Here is a 20,875-nt window from a genome sequence, read left to right as displayed (position 1 = left end):
GATCACTGAATATATTCAAAACCAAGATGCTATAGAAAAGATGTTGTGAAACTTTCAAGTGTTCAGAAAAGATTTAGACAATAGACAATAGACAATAGGTGCAGGAGTAGGCCATTCGGCCCTTCGAGCCAGCACAACCATTCATTGTGATCATGGCTGATCACCCACAATCAGTATCCTGTTCCTGCCTTATCCCCATAACCCTTGATTCCACTATCTTTAAGAGCTCTATCCATCTCTTTCTTGAAAGCATCCAGAGACTTGGCCTCCACTGCCTTTTGGGGCAGAGCATTCCATATATCCACCACTCTCTGAGTGAAGAAGTTTTACCTCAACTCTGTTCTAAATGGCCTACCCCTTATTTTTAATCTGTTTCCTCTGGTCCTGGACTCCCCCATCAGCAGAAACATGCTTCCTGCCTCCAGAGAGTCCAATCCCTTAATAATCTTATACGTCTCAATCAGATCCCCTCTCATCCTCCTAAACCCAAGTGTATACAAGCCCAGTCGCTCCAATCTTTCAACATATGATAGTCCCGCCATTCCGGGAATTGACCTCGTGAACCTACACTGCATTCCCTCAATAGCCAGAATGTCCTTCCTCAAATTTGGAGACCAAAACTGCACACAATACTCCAGGTGCGGTCTCACCAGGGCCCTATACAGCTGCAGAAGGACCTCTTTGCTCCTATACTCAATTCAAAAGAGGAGTTACAGGGTGGTCACGCCTCAGGTACAAGAAAAAGGCAGAGATAATGGGAACTGCAGATGCTGGAGAATTCCAAGATAATAAAATGTGAGGCTGGATGAACACAGCAGGCCAAGCAGCATCTCAGGAGCACAAAAGCTGACGTTTCGGGCCTAGACCCCTCATCTGATGAAGGGTCTAGGCCCGAAACGTCAGCTTTTGTGCTCCTGAGATGCTGCTTGGCCTGCTGTGTTCATCCAGCATCACATTTTATTAACAAGAAAAAGGCAGATGGGTTACGGTCAGGGGACGGAAAGGGAACCGGCAGGCAGTGCAGGGATCCCCTGTGGCCATTCCCCTCAACAATAAGTATACCGTTTTGGATACTGTTGGGGGGGGGTACTTACCAGGGGAAAGCAGTGGGGCACAGGTCTCTGGCACACAGTCTGTCCCTGCTGCTCAGAAGGGAAGGGGGAAGAGGAGCAGAGCAATAGTCATTGGGGACTCCATAGTTAGGGGGACAGATAGGAGGTTCTGTGGGGACGAGAGAGACTCACGGTTGGTGTGTTGCCTCCCAGGTGCCAGGGTGTGTGATGTCTCTGATCGTGTTTTTGGGATCCTTAACGGGGAGGGGGAGCAGCCCCAAGTCATGGTCCACATTGGCACCAACGACATAGGTAGGAAGAGAGACGGGGATTTAAGGCAGAAATTCAGGGAGCTAGGATGGAAGCTGAGAGCTAGGACGAACAGAGTTGTTGTCTCTGGTTTGTTGCCTGTGCCACGTGCTAGTGAGGCGAGGAATAGGGAGAGAGAGGAGTTGAACATGTGGCTACAGGGATGGTGCAGGAGGGAGGGTTTTGGATTCTTGGATAATTGGGGCTCTTTCTGGGGTAGGTGGGACATCTACAAGCAAGATGGTCTTGACCTGAACCAGAGGGGTACCAATATCCTGGGGGGGAAATTTGCTAAGGCTATTCGGGTAGGTTTAAACTAATTTAGCAGAGGGATGGGCACCAAAATTGTAGTTCGAGTATAGAAAAGGTTGAGAGTAGGGTGGTCCGAAATAAAGTTTCAGGGAAGCAAGATGGCACCGGCAAGCAAGAAGTTGGATTGAAGTGTGTCTACTTCAATGCCAGGAGAGTCCAGAATAAGGTGGGTGAACTTGCAGCATGGGTTAGTACCTGGGACTTTGATGTTGTGGCCATTTCGGAGACAGGGATAGAGCAGGGGCAGGAATGGTTGTTGCAGGTTCCGGGATTTAGATGTTTCAGTAAGAACAGAGAAGATGGTAAAAGGAGCAGAGGTGTGGCATTGTTGGTCAAGGACAGTATTACAGTTGCAGAAAGGAAATTTGGGGATTCGTCAACTGAGGTAGTATGGGCTGAGGTTAGAAACAGGAAAGGAGAGGTCGCCCTGTTGGGAGTTTTCTATAGGCCTCCGAATAGTCCCGGAGATGTAGAGGAAAGGATAGCAAAGATGATTCTCGGTAGGAGTGAGAAAGACAGGGTAGTTGTCATGGGGGACTTCAACTTTCCAAATATTGACTGGGAACACTCTCGTTCGAATACTATAGATGGGTCAGTTTTTGTCCAGTGTGTGCAGGAGGGCTTCCTGACACAGTATGTAGACAGGCCAACAAGGGGCGAAGCCACATTAGGTTTGGTAATGGGTAATGAGCCTGGCCAGGTGTTAGATTTGGAAGTAGGTGAGCACTTTGGTGATAGCGATCACAATTCTGTTATGTTTACTTTAGTGATGGAAAGGGACAGGTGTATACCACTGGGCAAGAGTTATATCTGGCGGAAAGGCAATTACGATGAGATTAGGCAAGATTTAGGGACCATAGAATGGGGAAGGAAACTGCAGGGGATGGGCACATTAGAAATGTGGAGCTTATTCAAGGAAAAGCTCCTGTGTGTCCCAAATAAGTATGTACCTGTCAGGCAGGGAGGAAGCTGTAGAGCGCGGGAGCCGTGGTTTACGAAGGTGGTGGAATCTCTGGTCAAGAGGAAGAAGAAGGCTTATGTTAGGATGAGATGTGAAGGCTCAGTTAGGGCGCTTGAGGGCTACGAGGTAGCCAGGAAAGACCTAAAGAGAGAGCTCAGAAGAGCCAGGAGGAGACATGAGAAGTTGTTGGCAGATAGGATCAGGGTAAACCCTAAGGCTTTCTACAGGTATTTAAGGAATAAAAGAATGACGATAATAAGATTAGGCCCAATCAAGGATAGTAGTGGTAAGTTGTGTGTGGAGCCAGAGGAGATAGGGGAAGCACTAAAAGAATATTTTTCAGCAGTATTCACTCTAGAAAATGACAATGTTGTCAAGGAGAATACTGAGATACAGGCTACTAGAGTAGGTGGGATTGAGGTTCACAAGGAAGAGGTATTAGAAATCCTCCAGAGTGTGAAGATAGATAAGTCCCCTGGGACGGATAGGATTTATCCTCAGATCCTCTGGGAAGCCAGGGAGGAGATTGCCGAGCCTTTGGCATCGATCTTTAACTCGTCATTGTCTACAAGAATAGTGCCAGACGACTGGAGGATAGCAAATGTGGTTCCTCTGTTCAAGAAGGGGAGCAGAGACAACCCTTGTAATTATAGACCAGTGACCCTTACCTCAGTTGTTGGTAAAGTGTTGGAAAAGGTTATAAAGGATAGGATTTATAATCATCTAGAAAAGAATCAATTGATTCAGGATAGTCAGCACGGTTTTGTGAAGGGAAGGTCGTGCCTCACAAACCTTATTGAGTTCTTTGAGAACGTGACCAAACAGGTAGATGAGAGTAAACCAGTTGATGTGGTGTATATGGATTTCAGCAAGGCGCTCAATAAGGTTCCCCACAATAGGCTATTGTACAAAATGCGGAGGAATGGAATTGTGGGAGATATAGCAGTTTGGATCGGAAATTGGCTTGCTGAAAGAAGACAGAGGGTAGTAGTTGATGGGAAATGTTCATCCTGGAGACCAGTTACTAGTGGTGTACCGCAAAGGTCGGTGTTGGGTCCACTGTGTTTGTCATTTTTATAAATGACCTGGAAGAGGGCGTAGAAGGATGTGTTAGTAAATTTTCAGACGACACTAAGGTTGGTGGAGTTGTGGATAGTGACAAAGGATGCTGTAGGTTGCAGAGAGACATAGATAAGCTGCAGAACTGGGCTGAGAGGTGGCAAATGGAGTTTAATGCAGACAAGTGTGAGGTGATGTACTTTGGTAGGAGTAGCCGGAAGGCAAAGTACTGGGCTAATGGTAAGATTCTTAGTAGTGTAGATGAGCAGAGAGATCTCGGTGTCCATGTACACAGATCCTTGAAAGTTGCCACCCAGGTTGACAGGGCTGTTAAGAAGGCATACAGTGTTTTAGCTTTTATTAATAGAGGGATCGAGTTCCGGAACCAAGAGGTTATGGTGAAGCTGTACAAAACTCTGGTGCGGCCGCACTTGGAGTATTGTGTACAGTTCTGGTCACCGCATTATAAGAAGAATGTGGAAGCTTTGTAAAGGGTGCAGAGGAGATTTACTAGGATGTTGCCTGGTATGGAGGGAAGGTCTTACGAGGAAAGGCTGAGGGACTTGAGGCTGTTTTCATTCGAGAGAAGAAGGTTGAGAGGTGACTTAATTGAAACATATAAAATAATCAGAGCGTTAGATAGGGTGGATAGGGAGAGCCTTTTTCCTAGGATGGTGACGGCGAGCACGAGGGGCATAGCTTTAAATTGAGGGGTGAAAGATATAGGACAGATGTCAGAGGTAGTTTCTTTACTCAGAGAGTAGTAAGGGAATGGAACGCTTTGCCTGCAACGGTAGTAGATTCGCCAACTTTAAGTACATTTAAGTCGTCATTGGACAAGCATATGGACGTACATGGAATAGTGTAGGTTAAATGGGCTTGAGATCGGTATGACAGGTCGGCACAACATCAAGGGCCGAAGGGCCTGTCCTGTGCTGTAATGTTCTATGTTATAATTCTTCTTGTCATGAAGGCCAGCATGCCATTAGCTTTCTTCACTGCCTGCTGTACCTTCATGCTTGCTTTCATTGACTGATGTACAAGAGCACCCTTTAACCTAGTTCCATTTCTCAGCATTTGGCCCATATCCCTCTAAAACTGTTCTGAATCTTATATCCAACCAGATGCCTCTTAAATGTTGTAATTGTACCAGCCTCCACCACTTCCTCTGGCAGCTCATTCCATCCACGCACCACCAAAGATGTTGCCGGGGTTGGAGTGCTTGAGCTACAGGGAGAGGCTGAATAGACTGGGCCTATTTTCCCTGGAGCATCGGAGGCTGAGGGTGACCTTATCGACGTTTATAAAATCACGAGGGGCACAGATAAGGTAAATTGACAAGGTCTTTTCCCCGGGGTGTGGGAGTCCAGAACTAGAGGGGTTAGGTTTAAGGTGAGAGGGGAAGGATTTGAAAGGGACCTAAGGGGGAACATTTTCATGCAGAAGGTGGTGCGTGTATGGAATGAGCTGCCAGAGGAAGTGGTGGAGGCTGCTACAGTTACAACATTTAAGAGGCATCTGGAAGGGTACATGATTCAGAAGGGTTTTCGAAGGATATGGACTAGATTAATGTGGAATATCTGGTCAGCATGGAGGAGTTGGGCAAAATGGTCTGTTTTGGTGCTCTACATCTCTGTAACTCTATGGTTCTAATGCAGATTTTTAATCAGGAAGAGAACCAAGGTTGATGAAGAAAAGACAGGAAAGTGGAGCTGAGATTTATCCAATCAACCACGAGGGCATGATGGTTGGCACAGGCTTGGAGGGCCAGAGGGCCAGTTCCTATGCTGCACTGAGATAATAAAGTGTGGAGCTGGCTGAACACAGCAGGCCAAGCAGCATCTTAGGAGCACAAAAGTTGACGTTTTGGGCGTCGATCTGATGAAGGGTCTAGGCCCGAAACGTCAGCTTTTGTTCTCCTAAAATTCTCCTTGGCCTGCTGTGTTCATCCAGCTCCACACTTTGTTATCTGGGATTCCCTTAGTGCCAGGTTATTGTCTGGTGCTGAATTTGATAGGTGCACCCAGAAGGGTTTCTTGAAACAAAATGTAAGTAGTCCAACTTGGGACAGGGCCATACTCGATCTGGGAATGTGTCTGGCCAGCTGATCAAACTTTCATTGGGAGCATTTTGGAAACAGTGATCATAATTCTGTCAGTTTTAAGATAGCTATGGACAAGGATAAGACTGGCTCTTGAGTGAAAGTACTAAATTGTGGGGGAGGCTAACAGTGTTAGGCAGGTGCTGGAGAAATTAGACTGGGGGAGGCTGTTTGTGGGTGAATCCACATCTGAAGTGTGGGGCTCCTTTGCAGGCCAGTTGCTCAGCGTTCGCGACCGGCTTGCCGAAAGATAAGGATGGCATGATTTGGGAGCCTTTGATGACAAGAGATCTTGAAGAGTTGGCCAAAGACAAAAAGAAAGCATATGTGAGGTTGAAGAAATGGAAATCAGACACTGCTGGTGAGAAATTTAAAGGATACAGGAAAGGTCTTAAACAAAAAATTCGGAGGGCTAAAAGGCACCATGAAATGTCCTTGGCAAATAGGATTAAGGCAAATCCCAAGGCTTTTGATAGATATATTTGGAACAAAAGGGTGACAAAGAAATAGGACAATGGAGTGAGAGCAAGTTAGTGAGGTTCTTGATGAGTAGCTTGTGTCAGTATTCACCAATGAGAAAGACGTGGATGGTGGTCTGCTTAAGGGCTGGTTTATTGATGTCCTGGGACACACCAGTGTTAAGAAAGAGGTGGTGTTGGGTGACTTGATAAACATTACAATAGACAACGTGCCTGATAGGACCCATTCCAGGATACAGAGGAAGGCAAGGGGGAAGATTTCTTCGGCCTTGACAGAGATTTTTGTATCCTCTTTAGTCCTCGACGAGGTCCCAAAGACTGGAGAACAACCAATGTTATTCCTTTGTAGCAAAGTGTGGAGCTGGATGAACACAGCAGGTCAAGCAGCATCTCAGGAGCACAAAAGCTGACGTTTCGGGCCTAGACCCTTCATCAGAGAGGGGGATGGGGTGAGGGTTCTGGAATAAATAGGGAGAGAGGGGGAGGCAGACCGAAGATGGAGAGAAAAGAAGATAGGTGGAGAGGAGAGTATAGGTGGGGAGATGGGGAGGGGATAGGTCAGTCCAGGGAAGATGGACAGGTCAAGGCGGTGGGATGAGATTAGTAGGTAGGAAATGGAGGTGCGACTTGAGGTGGGAGGAGGTGATAGGTGACAGGAAGAACAGGTTAGGGAGGCGGGGACAAGCTTGGCTGGTTTTGGGATGCGGTGGGGGAGGGGGAGATCTTGAAGCTTGTGAAGTCAACATTGATACCATTGGGCTGCAGGGTTCCCAGGCGGAATATGAGTTGCTGTTCCTGCAACCTTCGGGTGGCATCATTGTGGCACTGCAGGAGGCCCATGATGGACATGTCATCTAAAGAATGGGAGGGGGAGTTAAAATGGTTCGCGACTGGGAGGTGCAGTTGTTTATTGTGAACCGAGCGGAGATGTTCTGCAAAGTGGTCCCCAAGCCTCCGCTAGGTTTCCCTAATGTAGAGGAAGCCACACCGGGTACAATGGATACCACATTGGCAGATGTGCAGGTGAACATCTGCTTAATACGGAAAGTCATCCTGTGGCCTGGGATAGGGGTGAGGGAGGAGGTGTGGGGGCAAGTGTAGCATTTCCTGCGGTTGCAGGGGAAGGTGCCAGGTGTGGTGGGGTTGGAGGGCAGTGTGGAGTGAACAAGGGAGCCAGAGAGAGAGTGGTCTCTCCGGAAAGCAGACAAGGGTGGGGATGGAAAAATGTCTTGGGTGGTGGGGTCGGATTGTAGATGGCGGAAGTCGGAGGATGAGTATATAAACTTACAAGAAGCATGGACAGGCTGGAAAGTCAGAGTCTTTGCCCCAGGGTGGAAATGTCAAATATCAGGGGGCTTAGGTTTAAGGTCATTCCTTGTTTATTTACTGCCTGAGCATCTCACTGATTGGATTTATGTTTCAGATTCTTGGATGGGATTGCAGTTTGTTCCTTTCAATCTCAAATCAATTTTGTTATGATCACTATTTCAGCACAAGAGCTGCTACAGTGAGATGACTTAATTATTAAATGTGCCTTGTTGGTATTGGATTTAAAATGGCTTTATCCCTACTTGGTTCCATGATTCAGAAATAAATCCCAAAGGAAATTTAGGAAAGGCATCTCATAGGCTGGTTGGAAGCCGCGACCACAGGGTTGGTGGAGGTAAATAAGAGCGATGGATTTAAGAGAAGTGAATGAGGAAGAAAGGTGAGAGGGTGGTGGGGGTCTGGAATGCACTGCCTCTGAGGGTAGTGGGATTGGGATATCTCACAATCTTTTAAAAGCACTTAGATGAGCATCTGAAACATCTTAACATCCAAAGCTATGGATCTAGCCGGGGAAAATGGCACTTCTGTAAGACTAGCGTAGTGTATTTTTTGCAGTACAGAATTGGTGGGCCTATGGGTCTTTATTGCATGTTTCTATGACCCTGATAGTGGAGTTTGATGAAGCGGTTTCAGGAATTCAGAGGTAGCATGGACCTGTTGGGCGAATGGCTTATTTTGGTGATGCTTCCTGCTTCCAACCTGACCATCTTATCACTCTCTGCTGGGTGGTCACCAGAAAAGCTTCCTTCACCGAGTGACCGCGCCTTCCCATTCTTCTTCCCCCCCAGAAACACCTCCGCCGCCGTAAGTTCCACCTGTGCGCTGTCTTCTATTCGGCCACCATGCTACAGGAAGTGAGCGACGCCATCCAGTTCGAAGTTAGCATCGGTAACTACGGCAACAAGTTCGACGCCACTTGCCTGCCCTTAGCCTCCACCACCCAGTACAGCCGTGCAGTGTTCGACGGTAGGTCGACCATCATGACGCAGCACTGCATTAGTGTACTTCGATGTGATTCACAAATATGCAGATGAACAGAGAATATAATTCCACGGGACCCCAAGTATGGGATTCTATCGGGACGCTCTTACCTTGGTTTCAGGCCTTGGGTTTGTCCAGAAAATATTGGAGGTGGGGCTAGATTGGATTTCCTACAGTGTGGAAACAGGCCCTTCGGCCCAACAAGTCCACACCGCCCATTGAAGCATCCCACCCAGACCCATCCCCCTATAAACTACACACCCCTGAACACTACGGGCAATTTAGCATGGCCGATCTACTTAGCCTGCACATCTCTGGACTGTGGGAGGAAACCGGAGCAAACCCACGCAGACACGGGGAGAATGTGCAAACTCCACGCAGACAGTTGCCCGAGGCTGGAATCGAACCCGGGTCAATGGCGCTGTGAGGCTGCAGTGCTAACCACTGAGCCACCATTCCGCTCATTACAGGTACCCGTCTTCAGCCAGTTTGATTCACTCCACGTGATATTAGAGAAGGTATATAAGACTAATATCTAGAATCGGTGTTTTTGTTTAACTTCTTCATTCACGAGATGAGGACGACGCTGACCAGGCAGCATTTATTGTCCATCTCAGATTCTCCAGGGGGCTGTTAAGAGTCAACCACATTGCTGTGGGTCTGGAGTCACATGTAGGCCAGACCTGGTAAGGATGGCAGCTACCTTTCCTAAAGGACATGAGTGAACCAGGTGGGTTTTTCCCGACAATCGACAATGGATTCACGGTGATCATTAGATTGCTAATTCCAGATATTTTATTGAATTCAAATTCCACCATCTGCCTGGATGGGATTCAAACCTGGGTCCCCAAAGCATTATCAGGGTCTCTGTATTAACAATCCAGTGAAAAAAACCACTCTGCCATTCCTCCCCATGTGTGTGATCTTCCGGGGAAATGTTGGGAAGGAAAGGCTTTTTTTCCAGCGGAGTTTAGGAGAGTAGAAAGTGTCTTGGTTGAAATACATGAAATACCAATGGGTCTTAACAAGGCGCATGAGGAAAGGAAGTTTCCTCCAGTGGAAGATTCTAGAATGAGGACTCATAGTTTGCGCACCAATACAAGAACATAGAAATAAGAGCAGAAGGAAGCCATTGGCCCATTGAGCCTGCCCTGCCATTCTATAAGATCCTGGCTGATCTTTTCGTGGACTCAGCTCCACTTACCCACCCGCTCACCATAACTCTTAGTTCGTTTACTGTTCACAAATCTATCTTCCTTTGCCTTAAATGCATTCAACAAGCTCACCTCAACATGCTTACAAATTATGAATGTTTGTGGTCAAGTTCTGGAAAACAATTGCTCTCATAGAGGATCGCATGTCTCATAACTTTCAGCTTTAAACAGGTACTTTAGATCATTTTAAGGCAGAGTTGGATGAGATTCTTGATAAACAAGGGGTGAAAGGTTATCAGGGGTAGATGTGTGTGGTAATTGGATCCCCTGTGATCTTATTGCTTGGCGGAACAAGCTAGAGGAGCCAAATGGCCTTTCACAATTTGTACATGCACCAGTATACAAATAGTTAGGCCTTGGTTTTGGTTAGAGAATGTCACACCTGTACCTCTCAATATACTTACATCTGGGCTTGGGTTGATGAGTGGCAAGTAACATTTATGTCACGCAAATGCCAGCCCTGACCGTCACCAATAAGGGACGATCTAACCACCATCCCTTGACATTCAATGGTGTTACCATTACTGACCCCCCACTATCAACATCCTGGGGGTTATCATTGACCAGAAACTTAACTGGACTCACCACATTAACACAGAGTTTATAAGAACAGGTCAGAGGTTGGGAATATCGCATCATTTAATTCACTTCCTGACTCCTCAAAGCCTGCCCACCATCTACAAGGCACAAGTTAGGAGTGTAATGGAATACTCCCCACTTGCCTGGATGGGGGCAGCCCCAACAACACTCAAGAAGCTCGACACCATCCAGGACAAAGCAGCCGCTCGATTGGCACCACATCCACAAGCATCCACTCCCTCCACCACCGACACTCAGTAGCAGCAGTGTGTACTATCTACAAGATGCACTGCAGAAATTCACCAAAGATCCACAGACAGCACCTTCCAAACCCATGACCACTTCCATCCAGAAGGACAAGGGCAGCAGATACATGGGAACACCACTCCTTGCAAGCTCCCCTCCGAGCCACTCACCATCCTGCCTTGGAGATATATTGCCGTTCCTTCAGTGGCTGGGTCAGAATCCTGGAATTCCCTCCTTAAGGGCATTGTGGGTTAGGTGACTACATAGTTCAAAGAGGCAGCTCATCACCAACTTCTAAAGGGCAGTTAGGGATGGACATTAAATTCTGGCCCAACCAGCAATGCCCACATTCCCTGAGCGAATAAACAAAACACTTTACAGAAGAACAGTCAAAATATTGAAGCTGATTTTGTTTTGTAATTGCTGAGGCTTGAATTATTCAGATGCTATCGTTGAAGGACTATCGCACATACATTATAGCAGTTACCATGGAGTGGTATTGGAAAGCAGAATGCAGGGAGGGAGGGGAGTGGGTGCTAGCGTTCTGGCTAACTCTCGGGAATAACATTCGCTTGTTACACTTCCTCAGGATGCCGTTATTATTTCCTACCCTGGGGTAATGTGAAGCCAGTTGTGGTGCTTTCGTCATACTGGGAGGACATCAGCCACAGGATTGACGCACTGAACATCCTACTCAATGCCGTAGACAGACTTGTAAGTGGTGACGGGCATGAGGAGAGACAATGAATAGCGCAGAGAAATCTGGGGAGGCTACTTTTGTGACATGGGGGCAGCAGTGACTGCAGTTTGCCCTCGACCATGCTGTAGACTCTCAATGGTGTTCATGAGGATCAGTTGGAGGTCAGCGCATGGCTGGTTGACCTGAGAAGTGTTTCAGCCCGTCCCAGCTTCTGGTGCTGGGGCATTCTTGACTCAATCAAGAGGGATATGCAAATCGGAAACCTCCCTCCCCTTTCCACACCATGGGTCTAAGCTCCCCATGATGGGACCCAGCTATCCCTCAAGCACTCACTCCTCCCTCTGATACAGAGCCTTGTCCTCACACTGCCCTGTATCTTTACTCCCGAACAGCTTGTTCACTGATGAACAGTCATATCAGACCTGAAATATTAATTCTGTTTCTCAACTCATGTGTGAGGCCAGACCCCGCTCAGTGTCTCCAGCACCATTCTGTGTGTTTGTTTCAGCGTTGTTAACTCCATCCACTCTCGGCCCCCAGCCTGTGTGAGGATGTGATCATTTAATCCCTTTCGTTACTCCCTGGCTCCCCTGCTGCCCAAACACTAAACTGTGTAAAGGCATTGACACTCCAGCCCAGGAGGCCAGTCCTGCTGTGCTATTGCTGCAGCAACTCTTGGGTCAGTGCATTGATATGTCGCCTGTCTGTGATCTGGTGAGTTTCATATTGCTGCCAGCCCGTATTATTTTTCATATCCCAAGCCATTGTACATTTCAAAATGGCTTCAGTCCTGTATAGTTTTGATGCCATGTGATCCTGTGTCCTCTGTAGGAATCCAGTCTGGAGCTGGTCCATCTTGCTTTCAAGGCGAAAAGCCCAGAGAGTGAATTAAAGAGAAGAATCGATGAACTCATTGACATTGTCATCACTGACTGCAGGTAATGCTGGGTATCAGGGCAATGCCAGCATCTATCGCAGAGAGTGGAACAGAGATTTTATATCAAACTGAGCACAGAGTATCGCCTGGGGACTATTACAGAAATTAACACCCAGTGTCTATGAAAGAGAGTAACACCCAGTGTGCGTTATAGAGAGTAACACACAGTGTGCGTTATAAAGAGTAACACATAGTGTGCCTTATAGAGAGTAACGCCCAGTGTGTTATAGAGAGTTAACACCCAGTGTGTTATAGAGAATAACACAGTGTGTATTATAGAAAATACATTATAGAGAGCAACACCTAGTGTGTGTCATTATGGTGAGTGGGGTTCCACAGGGCTCTGTCCTTGGGCCTCTACTGTTTGTAATTTTTATTAATGACTTGGACGAGGGAATTGAAGGATGGGTCAGCAAGTTTGCAGACGACACAAAGGTCGGAGGTGTCGTTGACAGTGTAGAGGGCTGTTGTAGGCTGCAGCGCGACATTGACAGGATGCAGAGATGGGCTGAGAGGTGGCAGATGGAGTTCAACCTGGATAAATGCGAGGTGATGCATTTTGGAAGGTCGAATTTGAAAGCTGAGTACAGGATTAAGGATAGGATTCTTGGCAGCGTGGAGGAACAGAGGGATCTTGGTGTGCAGATACATAGATCCCTTAAAATGGCCACCCAAGTGGACAGGGTTGTTAAGAAAGCATATGGTGTTTTGGCTTTCATTAACAGGGGGATTGAGTTTAAGAGTCGTGAGATCTTGTTGCAGCTCTATAAAACTTTGGTTAGACCGCACTTGGAATACTGCGTCCAGTTCTGGGCGCCCTATTATAGGAAAGATGTGGATGCTTTGGAGAGGGTTCAGAGGAGGTTTACCAGGATGCTGCCTGGACTGGAGGGCTTATCTTATGAAGAGAGGTTGACTGAGCTCGGTCTCTTTTCATTGGAGAAAAGGAGGAGGAGAGGGGACCTAATTGAGGTATACAAGATAATGAGAGGCATAGATAGAGTCGATAGCCAGAGACTATTTCCCAGGGCAGAAATGGCTAGCACGAGGGGTCATAGTTTTAAGCTGGTTGGTGGAAAGTATAGAGGGGATGTCAGAGGCAGGTTCTTTACGCAGAGAGTTGTGAGAGCATGGAATGCGTTGCCAGCAGCAGTTGTGGAAGCAAGGTCATTGGGGTCATTTAAGAGACTGCTGGACATGCATATGGTCACAGAAATTTGAGGGTGCATCCATGAGGATCAATGGTCGGCACAACATTGTGGGCTGAAGGGCCTGTTCTGTGCTGTACTGTTCTATGTTCTATGTTCTATTATACATTATAGAGAGCAACACCTAGTGTGTGTCATAGACAGTAATACCAGTGTCTATTATAGATAATAACAGACAGTGTCTATTATAGACAGTAACACCCAGTATGTGTCATAGAGAGTAGTACCCAGTGTCTATTATAGAGAGTAACACCCAGTGTATGCTATTGAGGTTAACATGCCTTGTGTGTTATAGAGAGAAACACACAGTGTCTATTTCAGAGAGTAGTACTCAGTTTCTATTAAGGAGGGAAACACTCAGTGTGTTATAGAGAGTGACACCCATTGTCTATTACAGTGGGTCAGTTATAGGGATTAACACCAGTGTCTGTTACAGATGAATGTAACTGATAAATGATATGTAACTCGAGAGCGCATATGCATATGCTGTGTTATAGGCAGAGCGGAGATGAGGGCCAATTACAATGGGACAACTTCACAGGTTGCCATCTCCTTTACTAATTTGGGACCACAGTCTGTGTAAGAGCTGCAATAATTGTTCAAAGTCCCGGGAATGTCTTTGCAGCTCCATTCCCAAAACGCCCAGGGCAACATTCCAGCTGTAGTCCCCTGGCTCCCTTACCCCTGCCATGCTCAGTGACAGGGATGCACTGGTCCCCCACCAATGTATTGGTCTTCTCTTTCCCACAGCCTACCTCTTCCCAGTGTACCGAACATTTCATCAGCAACCTGCCTGGATGGTCATATCTACAGGTTCCGCACCACAAACCTACGACAGATCACGCAAGCTGCAGAGAACCTCAAACATGAGGGCAGCGTAGATCTGCAGTTCATCCTGGATCAGGCTGAAGATTGGCTTGTTCGACTCAAGAGCATGGCTGAGGAGGTAACAGCACCTATTTATTGATGGTACTCTCACAGTCTGCATGGAAACTCAGTTTCTGATTGATTGTTTGACAGATGTTATTGGAATGGCTCCAGTCATTCTGATCAGAATCAGTGCTCTGTGCTGGGGTTATTGCCTCCCTTTCAAACTCTCCTCAACAAACACTCCCGGGGTTGATGTAGCACAATATTGGATATAAAGTAAAGCTAGCTCTAGGTTCATCTCATCACACACTCCTAGCACAGGGACAGTACAGGGTTAGATGCAGAGTAAAGCTCTCTCTACACTGTCTCCAATCAAACACTCCCAGGACAGGGACAGTACAGGGTTAGATACAGAGTAAAGTTTCCTCTACACTGTGCCCCATCAAACACTCCCAGGACAGGGACAGCACGGGATTAGATACAGAGTAAAGCTCTCTCTATACTGTTCCCTATCAAACACTCCCAGCACAGGGACAGCACGGGGTTAGATACGGGGTGAAGTTTCCTCTACACTGTCCCCATCAGACACTCCCAGGACATGGACAGCATAAGGTTGGATACAGAGTAAAGCTCGCTCTGCACTGTTCCCATCAAACACTCCCAGCACAGGGACAGCACGGGGTTAGATCCAGAAAAGATCATGTTGAGGTTGGTTGGCTCGCTGAGCTGGTTTGTTGTTCCGCAGACATTTTGTTCCCGTGCTTGGTAACATCCTCAGTGCAGCCTCTGATGGAGTTTCGGTGCGTTTTCCCACCTAGTTTTGAAACTCTGGGGTCCGTTGCCTCACTTCCGGTTTTACTCCTAACTGGAATGTATATGGGCTCAAATTCAATGTGTTTTTTAAAAGCATGCTTCACGGAGTACCATGCTTCCAGAAATTCTCGTGCTTGCCTCTGCCTAGCCTGTCCCAGGATCTTGGTGTTGTCCCAGTGTCCCGATCAAACACTCCCAGGGTAGGTGAACGGTAGGATTAGAGACCGAGTAACACTGTCAATGCTGGGTGCCTGATCAGTGGTCTAACCCTCATCAGCTCACTGTCCCTGTAACACAGGGTCCACGTGGGCCCTACCTCGCTGTTTCAGTGAAATATCTCCCTATCCTGAATCGAAAAACCAGCTGTCTGTCAAGCCAGCTGTAAGTTTAGACAATCAGAGAGTTGTTGTTTGATGGAAGGAAACCATTTGGCCCATCAGGTTCACATAGTGCATTCAGCCATCTGCATTCTCTGGGCTGCCCTATACCTATTACCCCACGATCGAGTGTATTATCTGGTGGGGACCTGGGTTTGAACCCCGCGAGGGCAGCCGGTCCAGTTTTGAATTTTATATATATCTGGAATTAAGACCCTCATGATGTCTGTGAAACTGTTGTCAATTTTTGGGGTATGCCCTAACTGTTTCACCTCCTTTCGGGAAGGAAACTGCCATCCTTATCTGGTCTGGCCTACATGTGACTCCAGACCCACAGCAATGTGTGTGGCTCCTAACTGCCATCTGGGCAAGTAGAGATGGGCAATAAATGCTGCCTGGCCAGCAACGTGATTGAGAATTGGAACATTGAGTTCCTGTTTAAGTTCCCTGTCTAACTCCAACAACAGAATCTACCGTAGTCCTGAGGAGAGGAATTCTGTGGAAAGTCACTACCTTTGCCCTCGCTTCATTGTATCATTGATAGAATCAATTGCCGATAGTAATGCCGTCTGTTTTTATTGATAGCCGCAGAACAGCCTGCCCGACATTGTGATCTGGATGTTGCAAGGAGATCGGCGAACTGCCTATTACCGAATTCCTGCACACGAGGTTCTCTACTCCCGCAGAGCTCCCTACTGCTCCGGGAAAAACTGCGGACAGCTTCAGACAATCTTCATGAAGGTGAGGGGGCCGAAGAGTTTCCTGTATTTGTGCTGGAGCCATGATTCTCGGGATCTGAGATCTGGTTATTGGGTTTCCTGCAAATGGCACATTATTCATAGATTCCCTACAGGCCCTTCAGCCCAACAAGTCCACACTGATCGTCAGAACATCCCAGCCAGACCCCATCCGCTATAACCCACCTAATCTACATCTCCCAGAATACTATGGGCAATGTAGCACGGCCAATCCACCCAAACCTGCACATCTTTGGACTGTGGGAGGAAACTGGAGCACCCGGAGGAAACCCACGCAGACACAGGGAGAATGTTGCCCTGGAGAAGGTGATCTTGAACAGCTTTCTTGAACCTCTGCAGTCCATGTGCTGTAGGCTGTCAATGCCTCGAGAAGGCAGCCAGCATCATCAAAGAACCCTCCCATCCTGGTTATAATCCCTTCCAATCCCTTACGTCAGGGAGAAGATACAAAAGCTTAAGCACATGGACCAACAGATTCAAGAACAGCTTCTTTCCTGCTGCTTCAGGTTTCTGAACGGACCCCTCAAATTTCAGATCTAATGTCGTCCTCGCTGTTTGCGCACCTTCTCTGCAGCAGCATCACTGTATCCCTCACTCTGTTCTACTACCCTAATGCACTCTGTACGGTATGATCTGCCTGTACTGCACGCAAAACAAAACTCTTCACTGTGTTTTGGCACATGTGACAATAAGAAATCCTATCAAACCAAACGCAGTGTTCTATAAGGGAGGGATTTTGACCCAGTGACACTGAGGGAACAGTGATGTATTTCCAACTCAGGACGGTGAATGGCTCAGAGGGGAGCATGTGTTGGTCTACCCATGTTTCTGCTGTCCTTGTCCTTTGAGATGACCATGAGATTACCAATGATTGCCATAAGAACCTGTCTGCTGCACTGACGTCTGTCAGGTCCGTCCTGTTATTGCTCTCTCTCTCAATTAATTCCAGACCCTATCGCTGCCTTCTGAACTCTCCTCCCTCAGCACATGAGAACACATGCATACAGAGAAAACGTTGCATGAAGGAAGTAAATTAGCCCAAAACAATCATTTTGGTCAGTTGACCCACTCCTGAGACTGGGATGGAGTGGTGTCTCACTGTGGTTGTTGAGGTAGGAGAGGTTTCAATGGGATGTCCATTGTCAGTGCCACCGGGGAGGGAAGTGGGGGGGGGTGTGAGATCATCTTCTGGGTGATGAGAACAGCATCGATTGCAGAACAAGTGGCCTGATTGGATTGGGATAATCTGAGGCTGGATTTATACTGGAGTGTCATGGAACTGCCTGAGGAAGTGGTGGAGAGGGGTACAGTTACAATGTTTAAAAAACATTTGGATAAGTGCATTATTAGGAAAGGTTTGTAGGGATATGGAGCAAGTGTAGGGTACGTGGGACGAGTTAAGTTTGAAAACATGGACTGTTCCTGTGCTGTCTGGCTATGATGCTATTAAGATTTGAGGAACTTGGGTTTTGATAAATTGGGGCAATAGGAATATAGGACTGGCTTTAATTTTTTATTCATTCATGGGATGAGGGAATTGTTGGTTAGACTGCATTCATTACCCATCCCTAATTGCCCAGAGGACAATTCCAAGAAATCACATTGCTCTGGGTCTGGAGTCACATGTAGGGCAGACCAGGTAAGGATGGCAGTTTCCTTCCCTAAAGGGCATTAGTGAACCAGAGGGGTTTTTCCCGACAATTGATTCGCAGTCATCATTAGATTCTTAATTCCGGATATTATTGAACTCAAATTCTACCATCAGCCATGGCAGGATTCAAATCCAGGTCCCGAGAACATTCTCTGGGTCTCTGGATTAATCGTCCAGCGATAATATCATTAGGCCATTACCTCCCCACACAGGCTGTACACGGATCTGATGGACTGAATGGTCTCCTGTGAAATAGTAACTCTCTGATTCAGCAATTGTGGAGTTTGTTTGACAGTCAGGTATTTTTTATATTAAGGATAGGGAGATAGGCAATAGACAATAGACAACAGGTGCTGGAGTAGGCCATTCGGCCCTTCGAGCCAGCACCACCATTCATTGTGATCATGGCTGATCACCCACAATCAGTATCCTGTTCCTGCCTTATCCCCATAACCCTTGATTCCACTATCTTTAAGAGCTCTATCCATCTCTTTCTTGAAAGCATCCAGAGACTTGGCCTCCACTGCCTTTTGGGGCAAAGCATTCCATATATCCACCACTCTCTGAGTGAAGACGTTTCTCCTCAACTCTGTTCTAAATGGCCTACCCCTTATTTTTAATCTGTTTCCTCTGGTCCTGGACTCCCCCATCAGCGGAAACATGCTTCCTGTTTCCAGAGTGTCCAATCCCTTAATAATCTTATACATCTCAATCAGATCCCCTCTCATCCTTCTAAACTCAAGCGTATACATGCCCAGTCACTCCAATCTTTCAACATATGATAGTCCCGCCATTCCGGGAATTGACCTTATGAACCTACGCTGCACTCCCTCAATAGCAAGAATGTCCTTCCTCAAATTTGGAGACCAAAACTGCACACAATACTCCAGGTACGATCTCACCAGGGCCCTGTACAGCTGCAGAAGGACCTCTTTCCTCGTATACTCAATTCCTCTTGTTATGAAGGCCAGAATGCCATTAGCTTTCTTCACTGCCTGCTGTACCTGCATGCTTGCTTTCATTGACTGATGTACAAGAACACCTAGATCTCATTGTGCTTCCCCTTTACCTAACTTGACTCCATTGAGATAGTAATCTGCCTTCCTGTTCTTGCCACCCAAGTGTATAACCGCACATTTATCCACATTAAACTGCATCTGTCATGCATCCGTCCACTCACCGAGCCTGTCCAAGTCACCCTGTATTCTAATAACATCCTCCTCACATTTCACACTGCCACCCAACTTTGTGTCATCAGCAAATTTGCTAATATTACTTCTAATGCCTTCGTCTATATCATTAATATATATCGTAAACAGCTGCGGTCCCAGCACCGAACCTTGTGGTACCCCACTGGTCACTGTCTGCCATTCCGAAAGGGACCCGTTTATCACTACTCTTTGCTTCCTATCAGCCAGCCAATTTTCAATCCAACTCAGTATTTTGTTCCCAATACCATGTGTCCTAATTTTGTTCACCAATCTCCTGTACGGGACTTTATCAAAGGCTTTCTGAAAGTCCAGGTACACTACATCCACTGGGTCTCCCTTATCCATCTTCATAGATACCTCTTCAAAAAATACCAGAAGATTAGTCAAGCACGCTTTCCCCTTCGTAAATCCATGCTGAATCTGACCTATTCTGTTACTGCTATCCAAATGAGTCGTAATTTCATCTTTTATAATTGACTCCAGCATCTTTCCCACCGCTGATATCAGGCTAACCGGTCTGTAATTTCCTGTTTTCTCTCTCCCTCCTTTCTTGAAAAGTGGGACAACATTTGCCGCCCTCCAATCCGCAGGAACTGATCCTGAATCTATAGAACCTTGGAAAATAATTACCAACGTGTCTACAATTTCTGGAGCCACCTCCTTAAGTACCCTGGGATGCAGACCATCAGGTTCCGGGGACTTATCAGTCTTCAGACCTAACAGTCTGTCCAACACCATTTCCTGCCTAATATAAATACCCTTCAGTTTGTCCGTTACCCTTGGTCCTTCAGCCACTACTGCAACTGGGAGATTGCTTGTGTCTTCCCTAGTGAAGACAGATCCAAAATACCTATTCAACTCTTCTGCCATTTCCTTGTTCCCCATAATAAATTCACCCGTTTCTGTCTTCAAGGGCCCAATTTTAGTCGTAACCATTTTTTTTCTTTTCACGTACCTAAAATAGCTTTTACTGTCCTCCTTTATATTTTTGGCCAGTTTTCCTTCATAGCTCATTTTTTCTCCGTGTATTGCCTTTTTAGTTATCTGCTGTTGCTCTATAAAAGCTTCCCAGTCCTCCGGCTTCCCGCTCATCTTTGCTATGTTATACTTCTTCTCTTTTATTTTTATACAGTCCTTAACTTCCCTCGTCAGCCACGGCCGCCCCTCGGTCCCCTTAGGATCGTTCTTCCTCTTTGGAATGAACTGATCCTGCACCTTCTGCATTATATCCAGAAATACCTGCCGTTGTGTTCCACTGCCATCCCTGCGAGGGTATTGTGCCATTGAACTTTGGCCAGCTCCTCCCTCATAGCTCCATAGTTCCCTTTATTCAACTGCAATACTGACACTTCCGATTCTCCCTTCTCCCTCTCAAACTGCAGATTAAAACTTATCATATTGTGGTCACTACCTCCTAATGGCTCCTTTACTTTGAGGTCCCTGATCAAATCCGGTTCATTGGACAACACCAGATCCAGAATTGCCTCCTCCCTGGTAGGCTCCAGTACGGGCTGTTCTAAGAATCCATCTCGGAGGCACTCCACAAACTCCCTTTCTTGGGGTCCAGTACCATCCTGATTCTCCCAGTCTACCCGCATGTTGAAATCTCCCATAACAACTGTAGTGATAACTTTGTGACAGGCCAGTTTCAACTCTTGATTCAACCTGTACCCTACATCCTGATTACTGTTTGGGGGCCTGTAGATAACTCCCATTAGGGTCTTTGTA

The 20,875-nt window shown here is 46.8% G+C and overlaps 1 protein-coding gene across 5 annotated transcripts in view; it reads left to right on the top strand.

The window, feature by feature from the left end:
- Nucleotides 1–20,875, top strand: part of dysf (dysferlin, limb girdle muscular dystrophy 2B (autosomal recessive)) — a 296,195-nt gene that overhangs the window by 126,715 nt on the left and 148,605 nt on the right. For all 5 annotated transcript variants that reach the window (XM_059650606.1, XM_059650615.1, XM_059650610.1 and 2 more), the window contains 5 exons: nucleotides 8,391–8,568; nucleotides 11,212–11,336; nucleotides 12,154–12,260; nucleotides 14,218–14,413; nucleotides 16,113–16,268. In XM_059650606.1, coding sequence (XP_059506589.1) covers nucleotides 8,391–8,568; nucleotides 11,212–11,336; nucleotides 12,154–12,260; nucleotides 14,218–14,413; nucleotides 16,113–16,268 — 762 coding nt within the window. The remainder of the gene's footprint in view (nucleotides 1–8,390; nucleotides 8,569–11,211; nucleotides 11,337–12,153; nucleotides 12,261–14,217; nucleotides 14,414–16,112; nucleotides 16,269–20,875) is intronic.

This window comes from Stegostoma tigrinum, chromosome 1 (genome assembly GCF_030684315.1).
Source record: "Stegostoma tigrinum isolate sSteTig4 chromosome 1, sSteTig4.hap1, whole genome shotgun sequence".
Classification (NCBI taxonomy): Eukaryota; Metazoa; Chordata; class Chondrichthyes; order Orectolobiformes; family Stegostomatidae; genus Stegostoma; species Stegostoma tigrinum.
The sequence above is the reverse complement of the archived record's forward strand: the minus strand, read 5'-3'. Positions and strand labels throughout refer to the sequence as shown.